Raw genomic sequence first — 23,498 nt, 5'->3', positions numbered from 1 at the left:
TTAAAAACACCAAAAACACCAAGCTCAAAGTAGAGTAAATGTAACCCAATCGAGGTAATCAGAAATGAATTCTATTTTTACTAAGTCCATGCTGTTAAACAGACTCGGTTAGAGATGGTTCTGTCACACTTGGGTACTTTATGTGAACAAGTGGTTCTGCTTTTTCTTTTTTTTCTTTTTTGCAAGGCTTGTTTAAAGTTAATGGTGTTGGAGTGGGGCGCACTACATCAGAAACAAATTCAATATAATTTATACTAATGCATTGCTGCTCCACCATGCATTTTCACTCCAGTGATGAGCAAATGCTAGAATTATCACCTTTCTGACAGTTTCAAATTTAAGGCAAAGAATATAAACGCTTATTAGGAAGAATTAACAGCACAGCTGCTGTTTTATCCTGTATAAGATTGTGTAGGTGGGTTCATTATAGCAGAAGGTCAGAAAAGGTGGGATTTAGTTTTTGTTGTTCGTTTTGTTTATATTAAGATGCAATTCTATCCATTAAAGATTTAAAACATGTTTTGAGTTTAATTAATGAATAAATTAGTCAGTAAATAAAGTCTTTTTTTTGTCTGGTGATGGATGTGTAGACATTTCTTCACTCACTTACATATTAAATCCTACTATTATTATCATTATACAGGGGAGGGTATATAAGTTCACTTCCTCCCACTCGCTTTCAAGCAATTAATTAAACTCCTTTTGACAAATTTAATATTAAATAGTCTTGTGTCTTGTTCTGTATGCATAGGAGTTGTGTCTATTTGTGATTAAAAGTAAAAAGTGAATTATTTACATGGCATGTGGATGTATTTTCCAATCGATCACAACCAATTATCCTAAGTTAGACATTTCTTTTTATCCCTTGTGCTATCTTAGATGACCCCACCCTTACATTGACGTGTTCTCCCTACCATGACAAAGGTGGATAAAGGTGGAAAGATTTCATGTGATCCATGGACACCAGTGAAGATCACAAATCATTGAAGAAAAAAGGTTCAGAGCACTGTCTAGTGGGTCTAGATGACCCAACTCCCAATGTTAAAGTGCCTAGGATAGCACAAGGGTTACAGATGTACACTTCAGTTGTTTGGTTGTTTAGTTTTATTTCTGTTTTATTTCTGTTTTGATTGCTTGAAATAAACCTGTTCAAAATTAAGATTATTTGCCCATATTATGCACACTTATAACGATAACAAAATGATGAAATAAATAAAACCAAATTAAATAAAATTTTATTTCTATAGCACTCGTGCCATTCAAAATGTTTTACATAAAAAGAATCAAATTTAAAAAGAAAAGACAAGACATTAAACAAATATATTGTCAAAAGCCCATACAATGCCCAGAACCCACGTTAACTCTCACATACACACACCATGGTAAGAAAAATTGTGCAATGTAGAAATCAGGAAAAACCAGGAAGAAACTGAGTAGAAGAAAGGACAGATGAACCAGGAAACAAGTCAACGCTCATAACTTTTTCTGGAAAGAAGTTGAGACACAAGAGGAGTTAGGAAAACAAGTGAGTTTATTATCAAATTTTTTATAAGGTTTAATTTTAATATCATCTGCAAATGCTTTTTTTCTACTTAGCTTGGATCTTTCACTGTCAGTGGGAAATAGAACAGAAACCACCAAGTAGTCCCTCTCGGGCAGCCAGGCCAAGTGAGTCCCTATTGGTTTAACCCTTGTGCTATCCTAGGCATTTTAACAGTGGGAGTTGGGTCATCTACATCCACTAAACAGTGCGCCGAACCTTTTTTCTTCAATGATTTGTGATCTTCACTGGTGTCCATGGATTACATGAAATCTTTCCACCTTTATCCACCTTTGTCATGGTAGGAATAACACGTCAATGGTCATCTTGACCCCATAGGATAGCACAAGACAATGTGTTGTAAACACAACCCCCACAGAGACTGCGGACAAACTCATTCGGGGCCCAGATTTTCTGCCCACTTTAAAACCAAAGGGGTCCACTTGGCCTTGCTGGCTGGGTTTAATCTCAATTTCTGTCCCATAGCAAGAAAAGGATTTTTTCCATGTATTTTACCAGCCAGTTGTTGTCCAAGTTCAAAGATAATGTGGAAATGTGATGGCTCTGTCTGAATTTGTGTCAAAAACAGAGCAAAAATGGAATGTTAGAGTCAAACATGAGATAAATGTGGGTTGGAAGGGAAACGTAATGTTTCTAAAGATATCCGAGTTCAGCTGAGGACCGAGTCGAGCCTCGCTGTCAGTGTGAGGAAAGGATGAGCGAGCTGCAGACACTCTAATCCACGCGACAAGCCTGAGAGCAGAAAAACTGTAGAACACCTCTAGGTTGCATAACCCGTCCAAATTGCATGGGATTACCATTATCCGAGTGGCCTGACAGAACCCAAGAGTTCAGCTCACATCTTGCACAATCCAAATGCATTTCCCTCTAACTACTGCTGTGCTTTAATAAGATCTGCACACAAGAGGCTCATACAGCTGAAGATGGCACAGACATGAGGCAAAGCCGCTCACACCTCACGGCTGTCACATTTCTGGAGTCATATAGGAAGATGAAGGCTCCCACCTCCTAATAAGCTTCATTCCAAAGCAAGTTCTGCGGTCTGTGGATAGGATCAGATCAAATAAAGTACCTCATATTAGACTCTTATTTTTCCAGAGAGTACATTCAAAAAAGGACAGAGTTCATCCAGAGCTTGAGTGGTTATTACTGTAAACCCTCAGATTTGGACACCAGAAGATTCCTTTTTTTGATCAAATGAACAAAGAATCTGATGGTTTTCTCTCATTTGACCAAAACAGTATTTGCCGGTATAATAAAGCTGGCAGGTCTCAGATGATGAATGTTTGTTTGAATATTTCTGTCGCGATATTGACTGCTTTTGTTTCTTAACCCTTGTGCTATCTTAGATGACCCCACCCTTACATTGACATGTTCTCCCTACCATGACAAAGGTGGATAAAGGTGGAAAGATTTCATGTAATCCATGGACACCAGTGAAGATCACAAATCATTGAAGAAAAAAGGTTCGGCGCACTGTCTAGTGGGTCTAGATGACCCAACTCCCAACGTTAAAGTGCCTAGGATAGCACAGGGATGATTCTGTTGGGTTTGTAGGGTCTGTTGAATTAAATATTCAATTATTTGCCAATAATTTTGATAATTTCCTAAAACCTCCCCCCTCAGGAGTGGCATTTTTGTTTTAACCAAAGGTCAAACATGACCCCTCTTCTTTCTTTGTGGATAACTCCAGCCATCCAGGCAGCAGACCTGTGGAATCGCCACTCACCTGATCGTTTTTTTCCCCATCTCTGCAGACACTGCCTTTGCTTTCTGCACCAGTAAGTCTCTAACATGCAATCATGCTTGAAATGAGGTTTATGCACTGCAGCCTCAAACGTGAGCAGTGTTCTTGCAGACAGAGTGATCACATCCCAAATTGACATTTCCAGTCACCTCGGGAAGACCTTCTCTTTTGCTCTCGACAACACAAAGCCCTCTGATGCTCACGGGTCGCTGTCATCAGAAGCATTTCATGGCGCAATGCTTAAAGATCACAGAGGCTGTGGTCATGTAGACAGGCATCATGACAACAGCTCCATCAGAGCGGAAGAATGATCTCAACAGAGATCATTAGAGATGATAAAGACGTTTTCAATGTCTTTGCACCATCAACAAATAGTGTTAATGGATTCACTGGTGAGACTTCTATCAAATTGTTTTTCCTATTTGCCCCACATTGGGGCAAGATCAAAGTTTAAGTCCAAAAAATGCTTACACAATTATTTACATGTATTGTAAATAATTATACCTTTACAATTAATGTTGCAAACATGCATTCACACAACAGTCCTCTTGACTTAAGGCAAACAAATAAGATAATATGTTATCATATTTAATAGAATTATTTCAAATTTCAAAACAGAGATAGAAATGTACTTTATTTAGTTTTAAACATATATTAGATTACAATTAAGTTATTGAAAATATGGTTAAACGTAAATTATGTTTTATAGCAAAAAGGCTATTTCTTTTCTTTCACTAATGATCTACCTTAAGTCTTCCACATTCAAAGTGTGTGACTAGTTTAATGGCAGGACTGCATTTGACACTATCAGTTCCAACTTGAAATTACAGAAACCTGAATAAAGTATTAAAAATTTAAAGCTACATGAAACAGATGCACATTCTTTTGACAGTCTGGAAGGGCTGCAGATCTTTTGGTTTTCTTCTTTCCCTTATTCAACATGTTTGTTTCTTTGGGAAAGAGTTAAAAGACTCTTCAATCCAGCAACACAATTTGCATTGGCTCATTACTGATGCAGAGCTATTATGTTTCCCCCCCCCATGTTTTCTTAACTCCTTACTGTCATCTGCTAATGAAAACACATTATGTGTCACTACGCTGGCACATAACTCATTACAAATGTCAGTATTTATGACAAGAACATTTACTGGACACCATGACAAAATGATGACTTTTAAACGGCACATTCGTAAAGAGGAGCCATGTTTTACTCCACCAGAAACAATAGAACTGACAACATTTTTTGAAATCCATTAAAGATCAGCTGTCATGGTTTATGAATTGAAAAAATAGAAAATAACCATCTCATCTCAGTGGCTAAAATCTGAGTTCACAAATTGTATATTTTTGCTGTAATTGTTCATCAATGTGTCTGCCATGTTGTTTTAGAAAAGTATAACATCATTATTTATTGGGTTTTGTAGATACTCAGGTAACTTTTGATGTAGGAGTTAAAAAAGGATTGATGATACTTAGCTGCAATGGATGCAGTTTAATTTTCTTCTACAGCAGGGGTGTCAAAATCATTTTCACTGAGGGCCAGATCTGCATACTGTCTGTCCTCAAAGGGTCAGACATAACTTATACATGTAACTATATGTAATGAAAAATAAATGTAACTACTCCTTAATGTTAAATAACTCATTATTTATTTATTATAACTTTTTAAAGTGACAATTACAGTTGCATAGAAAACATATATTTGCTTGTTACTATAGCATAAAACCTTTTACATTTGATTCTGTCAGATTAGGTTATATTGACAGTGTTTAAGTCCTAATGTATAGTTGCCCAATCCCATATTTCAAGTCCAGTTCCCCCTAAATATGACTAAATACACACCAATTTTTATCTTTTATTCTAAGAAATTAAAAACTGTTATGCTCTCGCAGGCCACATAAAATAACATGGAGGGCCACATTTGGCCCGCGGGCCTTGAGATTGACACATGTGTTCTACAGAAACAATAAAATATATGCTTATTTTAATGCATTATTTTGTGAAGGACATAGTGCAGGGGTCTGAAGCCTGAGGCTCTGGAGCCACATTCAACTCCTTCATCCATCCATTGAGGCTCTTTGACCATGAAGAAAAATGCTAACAATTTCAATAAATAAACAGTTTTGTAATTAATTTATTTTTGTTAATTAAGTTTTGTTATTTATATTCAACATTTTAATATATCAGATTACTGAATAAGCCAGGTTTCAAACATCAAAGCCAGCTTTCTACATTGCATTATCCTATCACTATTTTATCATAGTGTGTCTGTGTGGGTGTGTGTGTGTATGGGGGGAGGGGGGGGGGCATTGTGCGGGTTTTAAACAAAATATTTGTGTGTCTTGTGCTTTTGTTTTTTAATTTGATTACGTTTTTGTAAAGCATTTTGAGTGACCTAAGTTGTAAAAGTGCTATACATATAATTGCCACATATACCTTCCCATTCATTTGAATGAGAAGGTGTGTCCAAACTTTTGGTCTGTAGCAGACTTATTCTCCCATATAACTTGTATATGATTTTTTTTTCTTGGCTTCTTTGGCTGCTGCGACTTATACTCCATATTGACTTGTAGTCCAAAAAATATGGTACTTAATTGTAACGTTAACAGCATTTATTGTACAATTGTTTTAAGTCTTTTTTTTATCCCATTAGTCTGGGTTTCAGTGCACAGACACAGTTGCCGCCCCTTTGTTTAGCCCTTGTGCTATCTTAGATGACCCCATCCTTACATTGGCGTGTTATTCCTACCATGACAAAGGTAGATAAAGGTGGAAAGATTTCATGTAATCCATGGACACCAGTGAAGATCACAAATCATTGAAGAAAAATGGTTCAGAGCACTGTCTAGTGGGTCCAGATGACCCAACTCCTAACGTTAAAGTGCCTAGGATAGCACAAGGGTTACAGATAAATATTTTGGAAACATCTTAATATTTTCAACTTTAATATTTGGCTCTTATTATAGAAAAAAAAATACAAGACATACAATAAGTACCTGCATCTAACTAATGGTTATATTACTTTGTGTCTGTCAGCAGCATAAGGTCCATGTTACACCACCGTGGTACAAAAACATTTATCTAAAACTTGTGCCAATGCAGTAAAAAAAATTATATGAACTTTCTGCTATTTAGATCAAACTTGTTTATAATTTGACAGTTTTATCTTGTGGACTGCAAGACAGCTTGGACTTGTCAACCACCATATGTCATGTACATTTTCTTTGAGACCTGGCTGTTTGAAATTATGTTTAATGTGATTTAATGTTACATAAATAAACCACCTGAATCATCCCTGTAACCACAGCAACCACTTTCAGTGAACCTTCAGCATTCCTCTAGCAATTCTTTTTTAAACATTACTTGGATCTGTCATTTCTGCCATGTTTTGCAAATAATTTTCTCATCACACTCAACCAATTTTACACAAGTGTGAGGGAATAGCAGATCTATTTCTGCACCGTTTTCTTCCTGAAAACATCTGTAAGAACAATTTTCCCCCCTTTTTTTATTTTCACCCTAATTTGTCACCCATCAATGGTTCCATAATCACATCACAGTTTGGTATATATTTTTAGACCTTCTTAAAACAGTACCGTTTTTCCCTTGCTTTTTGCTTTGAAGACTGCCGATATTCATAAAAAACTAAAATGCAACAAAGAACACAGCTTTATAATATGCACACAAAAAATTGTAATATACATTCTTGACTTTTTTAATCCAAGTGTAAATGTTTCAACTGAGAAAGACTATAAAGTAGCCAGAAAAATAAAAATAAATCAGCATTCTTTTCCCTTTAAAATAATCTCAAATGGTGTAATATTCACACAATGACAGACATATTTTTTAACAAATGCTTTATTATTCTTTTTAAAAATCAACGCACAGGTGATCTGTAGAAGTACAACATATATGAGTGAGAAATAAAAAAGCACAAATCAGACACAGACATAGCCCCGTGCACAGAAAAACACACACACGCACACACACACATACAACAAACATGATGGACTATTATATTGTCTACCTTAAGTCTTCACCAGTCTTTTGTCAAACTTGTGCTATTGTTGTCTGCCATCACTTCATGGTCAGGAGAAAACAGAGGATACATTCAATAATCTGCTGTACATCAGGGTATACCTCTTTTTTTTTTGTCTTCTCCCCAAAAATACATCTTCTCAGAACCAGTATTAGTAATATATCTGATCAATTGTAAATAAAATAAAAAAAGCATTAAGGATGTCTATATGCATTAAAAAAAAAAAAACAATACAAAAAATTACAAATAACTTGTGAAAAAGCCAGCCATGACACGTTCCCTTTAGTCTTCAGGAGTTTGCAGGTTGCCATGACAACAGATTGATGGTTTGTAAAGTCTTCACAAACCAGTGAAGGGTGCAGTAGATGTCACATGACGCCAACCGCTGCTGTCTAGGTAAGTTTCTAGAAGGAGAAGTGAGACAACACAAAAAATTGAACCAATAAAAAATAAATTATTAGTGACATTTATATAGAAACATGCAGAGCAGCTTAACACTGAAGTAACACAACAACACTGAGTTGCTTAAATTTATGCTGGCATTTACTCTTTGTTTATTTCAAAATTATTGTTCATTTCTTAATTCAAACACAGAATCCGTTAATCGTGAAGCAAAAATGTATTAAACACACAGAGATACAGGCTTTTTTTGTTGCTGTTACATGATTAGTTTGAACAGTCTCAAATCACTGAGCACTTTTATCCCACAGCTGTTTTATTAACGTGGAATCACACCATGCAATAAATCAAGTCATTTTCTGCTCATTACTGGTGCACATCTGATGCAAAACCTTCTTTGTGTCACATGTGCAAGGCAATGCAAGGTTGAAAATGAGGTAAACTGCACTTGTTCTATACTTAGAAAATAGTTGATGGTAATTTTAAACTTCTTCTGAGTAACTGAAAACTACAAGGAAAATGCAAAAATGAGTTTCAAAGATGCACTGACTGTCCTCTGCCCACAGAGAATTACCAAAGCAAAACCCGGTGGACTGTTCAGTCCAAAAATGATAATTTATGGCAGCTGGCTATAAAAGTTCACAGTGGGAGCAACTTCATCTCCAGACGGACTCATTCATGATTAAAGGACAATAAATAGCTGATTGGGAAGAATTTGGACTCCTTCTCTTCTATTTCTAGGCTTAGTGTGTCTGCATGCATTTTAATCAGGAAGACTACCGGTAATTCACCTTCTTTCATCTCCATTTACTTTAACAGTGTGCCAAATATTTAGTAGAATTTAGAAAACAGAAAAAAAGCACCATTACAACAGATTACAAATGTAGTTTGCAGTGTAAAAGTTGTCAGGCAGTGTTGTGCCAACAGGACTCCCACTGTCATGAAGCAACTTGTAAAGTTTCTTTAGTTTTGTGTGGTTTTTGGTCATGTTCTGAGTTGCCCTCACTCACACTGGTTCCAGGTTCATCATCCTCCACAGTTGTCGTCATTTGAGTTAATTGCCTTCAGCCTATTTAAGTGTCTGTTTTTTAGGTCATCTGCTCTGTTGTGTCACTGTTTTTCCATACCGCGAAGGGGGGGGGGGGTCCTAAGGGCAGGGATGTCCAGTTTAGCTTAGTCAGTTTGTTAGTTCAATTTAGTATGAATATATAGTATATAGATTTTATGTTTTAATTTTTCAATTACCTATACGAAGCATATTGAGATGACTGTTAAATAAAATTGAATTGCTCCATGGGGTTTGTCTTTTTCAGTTTGTTTATTAAATGTTTTATTTTCTGTCACTGAGCCAGAGTCTCCTGCATTTTGGGTCCTTCACAGCTCCAGACACAACTGTTATGGTAAATATATAACTTATATAGTGCTTTTCTACCTTCTTCAAGGCCCAAGGTGCTTTACAGTCATAGTCCCGTTCACCCAGTCACACACACACATTCACACACTGGCGCTGGCTCCGCTGCCAAACACTGGCGCCAACTTTCCACCAGAGGCAAGGTGGGGTTCAGTGTCTTGCCCAAGGACACTTTAACTCATGGGCATGCAAGGCAGGAATCGAACCTGCAATGTTATGATTGTGGGTCGACCGCCCTGCCACTGCACCACGGCTGCCCCTGTTAATAAGAAGGAGACTGCAATCAAGTCCTGTTATTGTGCAGTTGCTGCCCTGAAAACGAAAAATTTCTGGCCATGTGTTGCTTTTATTTTGGAAATTCACGAGATAATTAACAGCAGAAGCAACACTGCAGGTTAAAGAAAAATAGCAAAGTTTAAGGTAATTTTTTTTCTGTCATAAACACTTCAATAAGCCCTCTGACTGTTTGACCAAACAGAAGAAGGTTAGGCAGTCATAGCACTTTTAAAAGAATAAGAATGTGGCTTTGAAACATTACAGCCTGCTAAAGAAGCTTTCTTTGCCTACAGACCCCTTGCAATGACATCGCAGGCACACAGTGGTCAAAAAACACTCAAATTCCCTTCATTGATTTCCTGGAGATGAAGAAAGAAACCATCAGATCCCCGCAGTCAACAGGAAGAGTAGCAGCCTACAGATGCCTGTAGAATTTTTATGTCAGGTATGCAGATTGGTTAGATGGCAAGACATTTTACTTGTCTTAAAAGTGATACAAATTTAGGAATGTGTACGGCTTTGGTTTTACCCCTTACTTTTGAAAGGGTACCATTACTTCAAAAGTGCTGGAACCTTTTTTTTTCTTTTTTTTGGTTAACAGTAATCGAATAATGGAAAACATGCAAACTTTTCCCAAAAACATACAAATGTGAGGAAGCAGCATCACAACTTAGCCTGAATGTGCCGAGTTGTTTGTTTCTCTGTCTGTCAGTCTCCCAGCAATAATAATAAATGATTATTGCATTTATTAATGTTATAGATGCGCAGTGCACTGCTGTAGTATGAATGCTTTTTCTGTCTTGTCAATATACATTATGTAACCCAGTCTTTTGACTCTCAAAAAATGTGATTCCCAAAATGGCGAAGAAGGCGTTCATGCAGGCTGTGACATAACATGCAAGGGGTCTATAAAGTTGTGTTCCTTTAATGATCAAGTAAAAGCTGCTTCACACTGTCAGACAGTTGTGCTGGCAAGACCAAAAAAAACCTTTTGAATTGACTGAAGTTAATTAGGATAAAGATCTGGTTTACATTTTTCTATTTATCATTATTGAAAAAATAAAGTAAATCCAGGTCAGAGGATGTTTTTAAAATCCCATTCCAATCTCTTGTTGTAAATGCATTCCCAGTGGTCTTTTCGTTATCTTTACGCTGTTTCTATGCAAAAAGAAACTGTTGTTTTCTAGGACAAGGTTTCTGCAGAGCTGCAATAGTTCATTAGAAATTTGTCTTTAAATTGTGGGGTGGAATTGTTGGTACAGAGTAAACCAGTCTCCATTTCCCATCATCCAACTGTTCACAATCCCTCCCGCTAGCTTACAGCCCCTCACAACCAGCAACCTAACATTAAAAGTGCAACAAAGATGGCGAGCAATATTGGAGCTATACAATCGTAGAGTTTTGAGCCAAATACCATAAGGTAAACAATGTACATGGATCGAGTCGTCCCCAAATGAATGCATCAGAACAGAGCGGAGCCAGGAGTGGCCCGCGATTGTAGCACCTATGTCACTACTACAAGCTTTTTCCAATGGCATTTTTACGTCTGCTCCTGATTCACAACAATTTGAACAAAGAAATACTCATAAATGCAATTTTAAGCGTAAATTTCTTTACATGTGTCCTCCATCAACAGCAAAAGAAGATGTTAAAACCACCAAAAAGCACAATTTTCAGTCTCTATAACCTCACTTTCAGACAGTTTAACCCCATGCACACACCATCAGCACAATCCCTGCATCAACTTTAAAGTACCTCGTCTCTCCTCTGGTCTGCAGGAGAGGATCCAGAAGAGATTCTTCCACCCAGAGACCCATAACTCTGGAGCTCAGGGAGGATGTTCAGTTTTCCATACGGGATTACATTTTCATCTGCTGACCACAAAGAGATCACTAAAATGACAATTTTATTCATGCAGGTTCAATCCTAAAGAGGTCAGACTGAAAATAAACCCCTTGATGTTGAAACTAGACTTACAACCACAGAATAATATGTGCATTTAAAGATGGCAGCTGTTTTTTTTTCTTAAGCCTGAAGGGATTTGCATGAAGCTTAAGAACAATATTCATTCACAATATTTGAGAATATCCTGTTGTTATAGCGCCACGACCGCAGACGCATGAAAATAGAGTTTTGTACCTTCTGGCAACCACTTTGTAGAAACCTCCCTTTGGGGTGGGAAATGTTCTCCGCTCTTGGGAAGGGTGGGAGAATTGCTGTCTTCATGTCTTTCACTGTCCGCTCGGCTGCGGCTCAAAACATCCACCAGGAGCTGCAGGGAGTCCTCTGTGGAAGGAGGGGGAGGTGGAGGGGCGAGTTCTGAGTGATCCATAATGATTAAAAAATACAAAAAACTTCATTAAAAAAAGGCTTGATATTTTATTACTGAAAGCTAGATTAAAGGAAAAGTCTGCTTTGACTTTAGATTAGGCATGAAACTGCAGCTCTGAAAGGAATCGGAACAGTGGGGAACTCTTTATGTGGCTTTTCTTCAAAGTGTCAGTGATTGTGTAAAATCCCCATTATTATGCTGAATGATGTTTGTTTGGGGAGTACAAAAGCAGCATGGAAAGAAATCACAGGCTGTTTGCACAGACTACAATGATCTAAACTATTTCTGAGTTTAACTACTTATCTGGTTTTCACAAAAATTAAAACAGCAAAAAACATGACAATGATTACAAAGTCTTAAAGGGAAATCAATTTTGCTCTCAAATACAACAAGAAAATAGTGGTAACTGAATACTTTATGTATCATGAGGTTAAAATTCTAAGGAGAAACTCTATAAGAGAACTGGTTTGAGTGAGCATGACGTGAATTCATTCGCCATTTTTTATAATATGGATGCCGCAGATGCTGTCAATAAGCAGTGATTTGTCCGAGTCGGTCTATGGCAACCACTCTCACCAATCAGGAGTGAGCTTGTTGGAAGTCCACACCCCGACCACTGAAAGCAGGCTCTGGAGAATCTGTCAATCAAACGATTTGAACGTTGGACCCAAGATCCCTTTTATTGAAGCATCTGATTGGTCAGTTTATAACTTGAATAACTTGTAATATAAGATTAGCAAGAATATGTTTAAAAAAAAAAGGTAGCAGAGGAATAATAGTTATTCTGACAATAGAAGTCTATGGGATTTTGGCTTCAGGCAGGAGGGGTTCCTCAGTCCATTTCTCATGTACAGTCAATAGGAAAAACTGAAGTATATATATTTTTTTCTGTCACCTCTTAGTGGGGCCTCCTCTGGTGAGGGCAGAAATACAGAAAAGACTAGACCAGCAAAATTTAGCATATCTTCCCAACTAAAGGAGCTATAAGTCTTGGTCAAAAGTAAAATAGCGTATAATTATATGGTGCCTTTCTACCTTCCTCGCTTTACAGTCACAGTTTAATGAAATCCCAACAATAGAGTGAAAATAGCACTATCAAAAAACTGTATTTTGTAAAATTAGAGTTTGTAGCAGAGGGGGTGTTTAAAGCTGTTAAGGATGAAACTTTTTGTTGTCATGGTCCTACATATTGCCATCCTAGTCTATATAATTACAGATGCAAACGTCCTGTTTTATTTTCTTCTCTCCATAAAAGATTGGCTCCACCATTCAACATCTTATCCACCTCACTTTTATTTTTTAATTAAACGAAAAACGTTCTTCAGTTTTTCTTCCTTTTAATGTGATGCTAAATTACGTGGAGACCTGCATTTAATGGGATGTTGCAAAATTATGGACATACAGCATGAAGGGGTTAAAAGTTTGCGTTACTTTCATTCTTTTACAGATGAAAGAAAAAAAATTAAAAGAAGGGGTCACCGTATATTGTAGCCGCTTGGTTGTGCTGCTCCCTTCTCTTTTGTCCATCTTTTGGCGCTTTCTTCTTACTCCTGGATCTGTGTGCCTGGGGGGCTGTGGGGCTCGACTCTGCAGCAGGAAATTGTCCTGACAAGAAAGCACACTGCTGTCATCGTCAGGAAGCAAACGAGGAGCTATGAGCTTCATTCCCCGTGAATGTAGCATGATATCCTTGTGCAAATGCTTTTTATGAAATAACATCTCAAATGAAATAATGCACATCATTGAGTTGTTACATGCAGCCTATTTTTCAGCCATTAAAATAAATTCAAACTGACCCTTGCTGAGGCTTTCCCCTCTGAAGTCATCTGCCCACTGGCTACAGTTGTGCGAGTCCCTAATATCTCGGGTCTTGCTGTTGGTAAACAGATCAGGGTTGGACTGGGACACCTGGGAACCCAAATGGTGTCGGGCCAGGAGGTCAAAGTGCTGCAGGCGTGGGCTATGATTAGCTTTGGATGCATTCTTCTGAGGGGAAGACTTCTGGGTGGCTGTGCAGGAAACACCCTCTGGATTAGAGGGTAGGCTGGAGATTTCCTCCCTGGAAGTGTCCATCAGGTAGGTTCTGGCTGGCAGCGGAGGACACCAGTCGTCCTCTTCCTCCTCTGAGCTGTGGGATGGATGATAAGTAACAGCAGCATGAGTATATGCCTTCGAGGAGAGCAGTGAACATGGTAGACCTTCTTACAAAACCCTTTTTCTTCCTGCAAGACACAGAGAAAATGGTACTAACACGTCAGAGTCCTATAGGAATAAGAAAAGGTAGAATGATAAAATGTAATAACAGTTTTATTGTATTTGATTTATAACAAAACTTTTGGCTGAATGCGTAATTTAGCCTGAGAGGTCAGAAAAAATTGAACTAATAAGATTAACACTAAAAGTCATAGGACAAGGTAATAGAAGTTTGTACTGAAATCTTGAGAGGTGAGTAGAGTAGCCCACAATAGAAGGATTTGTCCAATAATGACAGTGGCTCAGACAGTTGAGCAGGTCAGCCAATGATTGAATGGTCAGTAGTTCGATCCCCGCTCCCCCCAGTCAACTGCCACTGCATCCGGGCAAGACACATCACCCTCCCTGTCTTCAGTGTGGCTCCACTGGTGTGTGAATGCGTATGAATGGTGATGGTCAGAGGGGCCACTGTGGCTGCTGTAGCTCACCATCAGCAAGTATGAATGAGGACTGAGTGAAAAATCAACACATCATAAGCACTTTGAGCGTCTGGAAAAGCGCAAATAAATCCAACCCATTGTTATTATTACTGTCACTATTATTAAAAGTAATATTTTAAAAATGCCTCTAAAGAATACGTAACATTTGTTGTCTTGTATTAAGCTAAAATTATCAGATCAAAACTTAAAAATTAAAACAACAAAAGTAAAAATAAAATCCATCAACAAAAGCCTTTCAGACTAAAATAAAGATATATTCAATAATGAGAGAGTCCCACTCCAATCATCTTTGTATCTATTTTAAAAGAAAATCCAGTGGTCTATTATATATGATTATGCTGTTTTTTTAGCCAAAATAAAAACAAAACTGTTTGTTTTTCTAGATCATAGTTTCTGCAGAGCGGCAGGAGTTTATTATAAATTCACCTCAGACTGTTGGTGCACAGTAAGCCAGCACTGATTTCCCATCATCCCTTTATGTACACACTCTCACACTAGCTTATTATTTTTCTGTTACATTCTTTTTAACATATGCTTGCTAATCTTATTTTTGTCTGCTCCTGATTCCCCAAGATATGAATGAAGAAATACTCAAAAATGGTATTTTAATTTTCATAAAAAATGTCTTCTTTCATGAGAAAATACTACAACAACATGATAAAAACTCCAAAAACACAATTTTCTTTGGATTGGGTCTTTAAGTTAAAGGTGTTGGGGAAAACAAAGTTTGTTTTTTCCCAAAAAGTGACAGGAAGTAGATGTTGGGGGGGGGGGGGGGTATACTTTGTTACAACCCATCTCTGATAAAATTCTTACTTTACAATTTCAGATTTTATTTTCAAAAACGATTTAACAGGTAAATTAGTAGGAGTCTGTATCTTTCCTCTCACATGATTTGATGCGCATCTCCATGTAGCATCTACAAATCGATACATAAAAGATTAAACTAACTTTGTGGCGAAACATGAATCTAAAAATATATTAGTCAGATATTTATTATTCATTAAGCAATTAAGATTATAACTGAAAATGCTGTGAATAAAAGGGTTATCTATGTTTAGTGCACACAACACACATCGCTCACTGTGGTTCACCTGCAGCCAAATGCAATTGACCCAACTTGGTAGAACCAAGCTTGTGATTGGGTGTTTTTTTTTGTTTGCATCATATGTACGTACAAAGACAAAGTAGAGAAAACACAAGGAAAAGAAACTGACAGTTTCCCAGAAACCATTTATTAACTTCCTGATTGATTTTAGGCCTTTTTAACAACATAATCTTGTTCACATCTGTGGTTTTCACCCGATACTGCTGTTACTCCCAGTGCTTGATTGATTTTTCTTTTTTTTTTGCACACATATCTGTATTTTATACATCCTTGTAAATTATTTTTTGTAGTGCTGTGCAATATTTTAGAATCATTTCATTTTGTGGGAAATTGATTTATTGATTATTTTCTGAACCCATTGAGTCCTTTTAAGGGTCAAAGGGTTGCTGGAGCCTGTCCTAGCTACTGTTGGGTGACCCAGAACAGGTCGCCAGTCTGTTGCAGGGCCACAAACTCACTCACACATACTCGCATACACACCAAGGGACACTTTGGAGATATCAGTTTACTTGTGAAGCATGTTTTTGGATTGTGGGAGGAAGCCAGAGAAAACCTACACATGCACGGGGAGAACATACAAACTCCACACAGAAAAGGCCTTGCCAGGATTTGAACCATGGCATTCTCATTTAAAAGCGTGTCTTGCAACTAAACAAGTATAATGATAGATTAAGGATAAAAAAGATAAAAAGAAAGCAGACAGGATAATTTAGCCACGTTGTAACAAGACCCCATTTTTAGGTTGGGTTTTGTTTCTGATAGAAAAACATAATTGTTAAGGAAATTGTATTTTGTTTCTGTCCTTCTTGTCATTAGCCTGCAGTTGGATGTGACAGAACAGCTTGAGTGATCAGTCACAACACAGGGAAGTAGCTGTGCTGCCAAATTTGGGATGAAAGCCACTAAAAAGAGTGTTGCTCCTCATTCATAGACTGTCACTTCCTGGCATTTTCAGCTCAAATGTTACACACACAAAGAATGTCTCAGACGTTTTTGCAGAAAAGAACAAACCAAACACCCAAGTCTGACGCTAGTGGAATATGACATGGCTAAAAAAATAATCATAAAATCCAATAACCGTCTTTTTCACACCAATAAACATCGAGATCACTTTTGACAAACATGCCGCTTTAAATTCACATCTAGTCTAGAATTTAGAGAATTACAAATTTGTGTCTAAAATAACATTTAGATCATCACATAATGTGCAGAATGTTAATAAAGTGCTTTCAAACAAGTTTACAAGAGATTTTCTGTGCATCAATTTAGTCCCTGACAAACTTCAGAAGGTCACTTCCATCAGGAATGGTGCTATTAGTCCGAGTAATACAGAAGATGCTGCGTTCGACCTTATTCATTCAGTGAGCACATGTGTACAAATGAGGTGTGTAAGTGTTTTGCCAACTGCTCAACCTTCAGAATGAATGGAAATGATTGTTTCTTGTGCTGAATCATCCTTCATAAGTTTGCAGAGTGTAAGCTGCAGCATCTAAAGAGCAGTGCCTTTTCTTTCTGCACAGTTGATTTAACAGATTTTTTGGCACATTAACCACTACGGTTTCAGGCATTTAACTGTAAGGAGCTAAATTTGAAAATAAAAAAAGACAAACCCAGCAAGACACAATGAAAATTTGAGACGGTTTACTTTGAAAATACAAAATGTGCACGAGGACCGAGGGAGATCTGACAAATAAATAAATAAAACATCAGTCATTTCAATGGGCTAAAAAAACAGAGAGGCGGTGACGAGCCACAGACGATGAGATCCACCTCCATGATTTCTGTTGTCACTTCGGTGCCATCAGGGCTAATTTAATGATGGACACGCCATTGAAAATGGAAAGTACTAATCTAGCCTGTCAGACGGAGGCTAATGTCACTACCAAAGACACAGTGCAGGCAGGAAGGCCCCTGCAATGCTGAGCCCGTTATGTCCTCAGTCTAATGTGTCAGAATAAGTTAGAGCAGACGCTCCCTTTTGTCGCCCTAAAGGGCAATCGACTCACGGGCAGCAGGACTAACAGTTAATTTGTAATCTCCCCAGACTCCAAACTTCATTTAAGTTCTGCCTGATAGCCTTGACGGCGTTAAAGGGCAACTTTGATATCCAGCTGCATCAACTCCCTCTTTCACAGAAGTGAAATCAGTGGCCTTGATAACAACAAAAACTGTTCCTGAGAGCAAGAAAGGACCTTGAAAACTACTCTAGAGTGTGGCACTGTCACTCTCACCTGTCCTCTTTGTGCGCCTCCTCTTTGTCTGATTTTGTGTGACCTCTGATGTGGTTTGCAGGAAGAGGGAGAGACAAAACATCCACCCAGGTCAGAGGAGCCGACCTCGACGGAGGCTTCTCCTGTAGCTGCTTGTCTAAAAAGAAAAACAAAAGCGTACCATGTTAAATTCCAAGGCTTATGCACTTTTTTCACCTTTATATTTTCATCTTATAAACCAGTGACCCAGCAGTCTTATCCTCCTAACTCCAAATGCAATCTTACAGAATAACCAAAGCTTAAAAATAAACATGTAATTTCTCTGCCTTAGGTTCACAACAGTGAAGACTTTTTTACCCTCTGAGCATATTCACAGGATTCTGCGACGGAGTTTTAGGGCCACTAAAAAAAATAAAAAATAAAAACAGGGAAATTACAAGATTTTAAGTCGTAGATTTACAAGTAAATAACTCGTAATTTTAGGAGATTAAAGTCGAAGTGAGCACACAGAGCAGCAAGTGAACGCCGCGCAGCACAGCAGACCGACTAAACGTAGTTGAACAGGTAAGCTGAATGTTTATTGATAACGATCCAAATGTTTGGAAGCTCATTTGTTTGATTTACGATTTATTAATGTTTTATTTATTGATGGGTGGTTTGCAGGATCTCTGCAGCCCTTGATGAAGCCATCGGTGTCCCTGCAGCTGTCCACTTGAATCCTTTCTTCCTCCAGCAAAGACCAGATCTCTACGTTTGTGTGATGCTTCCGTCTGAGGAGGAGCACTTTTTTGGGGGCATTTTCAACGTTCTAATGCTATTATAACAGACTACTTTCATTCCTCTTTATTGTTTCATGCTGAAACGGGACGTTTCATCTGGAGGGGGGGGGGCGTATGTAACACTGTTTACTTTCACATTGGTGTTCGGATGACAGGTTCATGACGTAAGGTGACAGATGAACTTCAGGTTATGTGAATGAAAAGGAAAATAAAGGCTGCAGCGGTCATCTACACCCAAACGTGTCTCTGAGCTCCTTATTTTACATGTGAAACTCCGCTTTACTGGCATCAAACCCCGGAAAGCCGGCTCTACGGAAAACAATCTGATTTTGAGTCGCCAAAAGGTTCTGAATCTCTTTGTTTGTTAAACGTATCCGGAAATAGAGCTTCACAAAAGGTTCCACATAGTTCATCTTCAAGCTTGGCTCCAATAAACGAAAAACTTTGGTGTTTTTTCCTCGTTAATCTGTGACTTTTTTTTACGACTTAAAATCTCATAAATTTAAGAGTTTTGATCTCATAAATTTATGAGAAAAAAACTCGTAAATTTATGAGAAAAAAACTCTGGTAATTAAACAGTTGTGACTTTCTTTCTCGTAAATTTATGCCTTAAAAGTCGTAATTTAGAAACAAAATTCTGTAATCTGGCTCTAAAACTTCACCGTAAGATTCAGAGGACGTTTTTGAAAAAGTAGAAATAAAATTTAAAAAAAATTTAAGATTAAAATATATATTTTTTTTATCATTTCATGTTTTAAACCAATCAGATTTGCTTATATAGCTTTTCAAATATTAAGCCATGCTTCCATTTTCTTTTTAGAGAAAATTCATGTTTTGTTTTGTTTTTTATTGTAATTGCTGTTTTTCTTTCAAAAGTGCATTCAGACCGGGATGGTAAAGGAAGTGAGTCATGTCAGTTAGCTTGAGACAAAAAATGTAACCCTTTTTTGTTGTTGAATTATTTTGCAAAAATCTTTTCATATTTTACGTTTTGCTGTTTTGTCCATTAGATATTTGTTTTTGAGTCACCTCACCAGAGAACTAAACACAACAGACTTAGGAGACAAATTGGTTTGAACTAAACTGTCCAGCTGTAAATGGACCCCCTAAACATCCCATTTCAACTTTTAAAGTCCAAGATACATTTTCTATTTTTGTTTCTTTCTCTTCACATTGACAGCTCTGAAATGGGACATAATCTGAACTTCATAGTTGTGGACAGTCTCACGTTGCATCTCATCTATGACCACCATACTTAGAGAGAAATATTACATTACTGTACAAAGAGTAATTTATGTTTGAAAAAGCTCTTCTGTCAGCAGAATTGTGTTTTTGTGAATTTCCTTTCAATGTAACTACAGGGTTTTTCCCGTACCATGGTTTTTCTTGGTGTACTGGAGCTTGGCATATTCCGATCCAGACTGACCAGATTGGATGGTCCACTGATCCAGATCTTTCTCCAAGCACACCAGCCCACAATTTGACAGAACCGGGTTGCTGCTGTATGGGTCTGGACCCTGGCTGTATGACATGCTGGAGTAAGTGTTGTAGTACGCCAGCAGGTCGTCCTCGGCAGTTGTGTTGATGGTGCTGTAGATGGGACTGTCATTGGATGCTGTGCTGCGTTTTCCCGTCTGGTTCGGATAGCTGATGATCCCAAGAGCTGGACATCAAGAGAACATATTAAACTAAAATCACAAACCTAAAACTTTTGTTTGTATGTTTGTTCACTGCTCTGCACCAATTTTTTTACAGTTATAATATCTGTCAGGTTCCAGTTTTCCAGAGCAGCAGTTGACTGAGTCTTTGTTGTTGTGGGTGAGGTTTGGAGTAGGCCAAGAGTCCGCCAGCCAAGGATAGTTCCCCATGTTTGATCCTAACAAACCCGGCCTGGGGAGAGAGGTAAAGACAAATTAATGCTGTACAGAAAAAAAAACAGTACTTTCTGTCAAAACCAAAATACAATGTAGAGTTTACCCTCCATTGATGATTCCTGATCCCTCACTGTGAGCAAAACCCACTAAAAGGAGAAGAGCAAAAGATATGGATCATGTTTGACAGCAAAGAAAAAAGCTTTTGCCTTGGGGTGTTTCTTTTTATAAAGATTCACAAGAGGATAAAGGCATTTGTGGCAAATCATTATACTCCTCAATATGATCCACCAAACAGTTGATCTCATATGGGGTTGTAAAAAAAGCAGATTTGAATTTATTTCTATGAAAATGCACCGCTGACCTACATACACTAAGAAGCTCACAACAGATCTATACAGAGAATGGTATGTCGGCAATGCAAATAAATGCTCTTCCTCCTTTGCTGCATTTGGAGTCTTTTCTTTTGGAAAATGACAGGCCAGAATGCGTGTGAGAAACATGATACAACAGCGCAATTATTATGAAGCACTTGTGGAGAATCAAGTGGAAAATGTAATGGCTTTGGGCTCTGGATAAATTATGTTTTTATAGGCTTATGCACAGTACAAAAGGCCGTATTCTAAAATGTATTTTTGCAATTATGATGTACGTTAGTTTAATTTTGTTTCAGTGTTTTCACTCAACCTTTAGAGAATATAACATTTTAATAACATAGGAGGAACTTGGCAAAACGTGAAAATATTTAAAATATTCATCAATATGAACACAGTTAAACTCCTGCCGATAATTAAATGAGCTCAGGCTTTCCCAGAATCCTGTCTCATCTGAAGAGTGCGTCGATGACCAAGACCAATGTTTTTTGCTTGTCTGAACCAGAGCTCCAGTAAACCTCAGTCTTCCTGCTCACCTGCTGGGGTATAAGCAAAAGAAGTGGTGTAGTGTCCCAGCTGCTTCCTCTTGCGGTGCCGACTGTACAGCCAGCCACTGAAGCCCATCAGCACCAACCACGCAGCCACACCCAGGCCTGCGATGAAGGCCGGCTGCCGAATGACATTTACAATCTGCTCTGCGATGCTGACGCTGCTGCTTTTCTTCACCTCTGGCGGTTGAGCTGAAGGGAGAGGTCATGCAGAATGATGATACACAGGCAAAACACAAGCACCTGTGTGGGTTTTTTTTTTTTTTTTTGGTTTTCTTTATACAGCTTGATGGCTTTTGTTGTTTGTGTGAAAATGTTATTTCGGTCAACGCAGAGAACACATTTCTATGTATATATAAATATATGTGTGAAGGAGCTGCAGCCAGTTTCTGGCAGAAAAACAAAACACGCTGCCAGTGACGGGTGGAGCCGACGGTGAAACAGACAAAAACTCAAATAGGAGCAATCAAATAAGCATTTTTCAAAGTTTACTATTTTAAAATTAGTGAAATATCTATGAAAACACAACAAAACAAATAATACGTCAACACTGGGCATGTGATGCGCACATAAGAAAGCGCTAAATGTTGATTCTGTGTTCATACTGAACAATCAGGGAGGGGTTTCTTCTTTGCTTTTATCTACCGTTTACTAGTTCATGTCCACCACCAACAGTTGTAAGAGGCTGGGTGTGAAATGTCGAAGGGGTGTAAATCTCGGTAATCTTCCTCCAGGCTTTTTCTTTCACCGCTGTATTCCGATATATGAAAGACTTGGTGTCATTTTAATCCGATTCGGCACAAAATACAATTATTAATTTCTCATCCACTATCAATTTTCAAATGGTTGGCACTTCCGTGAATTAAAAGGAACGCCATCCCTACATCACTACCAATCCATGATTTTTGGACCTGGTTTAACTTTTAAAGTGGGTTTGAAAAAAAACAAAAAGTAGAGTATATAAATTTTTTTTGGTGTTATTTCCATCAAAGGTGATGCTAAATACAACTGAGTCCTGGATTAAATGGTTTGTCGGTAATAAGTCACATACAGCATGGATGGGTTAAGTAATTTGACAATTTTTAGGTGTAAAGACTACTACCAACACATATACAACCATATAACTCACCACTCACTTTACTAACCTTGATGTGTAACTGTGCTTTAAAGTGACCAAATTAAAGACTTTCCAAAAGCAAACAGAGCTGACATTTATACAGGAAGTATGCTTCAAAGTAGCTCATCATATTTTGATCAAAAGTATAAATATTAAATTAAAGATACACAATTCTCTTTCTAGTATATTTAATAGACTGTGAGAGTTCTCAGTTTTCCAAACACGTTTTTCCAAAAGTTTAACTTCCAACTTCGGAAGCAAGTAAAGAGTTTGCAAAAACTACAACAACATAATAATGTAAAATAAATTTAGCTTGATAATATGAACAATTTGCCATTTTCAGTCAATTAGTTGTTTTTGTTTTTTGTTTTTCTATCTACATTAGCCAGTGCAAAGCTAATACGAAAAGCTGCTTTTCTCTGCATCAGAATCAGCTGATTCACATTGATTGTATGAACGGTCGAGGAGTTGTACGTCAAAGAGCTTGTGTTATTCAGGTGTCGCCGATGACATTTCCAGTGTTGAAGGGTCTACGAAGCAGTAAATGCTGAAGCTAAAGTCAGTTCGACTTTTACTTTCTAAAGAAATGTGTTCCGTATCAATTTGCCCTGCATGTAGAAACCACACTGTAGATGAAAAACAATCCTGTCCTCTTTTGGGGAACCTTGATCCATTTGTACACAATTGTACACCACAAAACCAGTTGAGATAGGAGGGAAAAAGGCGGTTGTGTAATGAGGCTTGGCATTGTTTCACGGACAAAGCTGAACAGATTCTCACTCACATCACAGTTACAGGAGGATGAGTCATGGGCATTTTAAGTCCTTGTAAGGAGTGCCAGACAGAGATCCATGAATGTATTCATGAGTTAAATTCTAGGTCTCTTGTCTCCAAGAGACTCGCGTTTTATCTGCATTTCCGAGGCCTACTGATCAATCACAAGGCACACTGAATTCTCTGACATTTTGAAAGTTTTATGTTGAAATGATAAAATTAGACAGGTGGAGTGGGCTAAGATAATGAGGCAATTCAA

The 23,498-nt window shown here is 37.8% G+C and overlaps 1 protein-coding gene across 4 annotated transcripts in view; it reads right to left on the bottom strand.

Annotated features, from left to right (window-relative positions):
* Positions 1-6,819: 6,819 nt before the first annotated feature.
* Positions 6,820-23,498, bottom strand: part of LOC101168884 (roundabout homolog 2) — an 80,264-nt gene continuing 63,585 nt past the window's right edge. Inside the window, exons 17-27 of one of the 4 annotated variants that reach the window (XM_011482443.3) lie at positions 21,337-21,540; positions 20,533-20,575; positions 20,309-20,445; positions 19,931-20,218; positions 17,798-17,933; positions 13,562-13,893; positions 13,245-13,370; positions 11,573-11,752; positions 11,189-11,307; positions 9,364-9,416; positions 6,820-7,751 (exon numbers count right to left, since the gene is read on the bottom strand). In XM_011482443.3, coding sequence (XP_011480745.1) covers positions 9,372-9,416; positions 11,189-11,307; positions 11,573-11,752; positions 13,245-13,370; positions 13,562-13,893; positions 17,798-17,933; positions 19,931-20,218; positions 20,309-20,445; positions 20,533-20,575; positions 21,337-21,540 — 1,610 coding nt within the window. In that variant the 3' untranslated portion in view covers positions 6,820-7,751; positions 9,364-9,371. The remainder of the gene's footprint in view (positions 7,752-9,363; positions 9,417-11,188; positions 11,308-11,572; positions 11,753-13,244; positions 13,371-13,561; positions 13,894-17,797; positions 17,934-19,930; positions 20,219-20,308; positions 20,446-20,532; positions 20,576-21,336; positions 21,541-23,498) is intronic. The other 3 variants (XM_020708200.2, XM_011482445.3, XM_011482444.3) reach the window with 3 other exon arrangements.

This window comes from Oryzias latipes, chromosome 13 (genome assembly GCF_002234675.1).
Source record: "Oryzias latipes chromosome 13, ASM223467v1".
Lineage (NCBI taxonomy): Eukaryota > Metazoa > Chordata > Actinopteri > Beloniformes > Adrianichthyidae > Oryzias > Oryzias latipes.
This window is presented reverse-complemented; position numbering and strand designations above follow the sequence as displayed.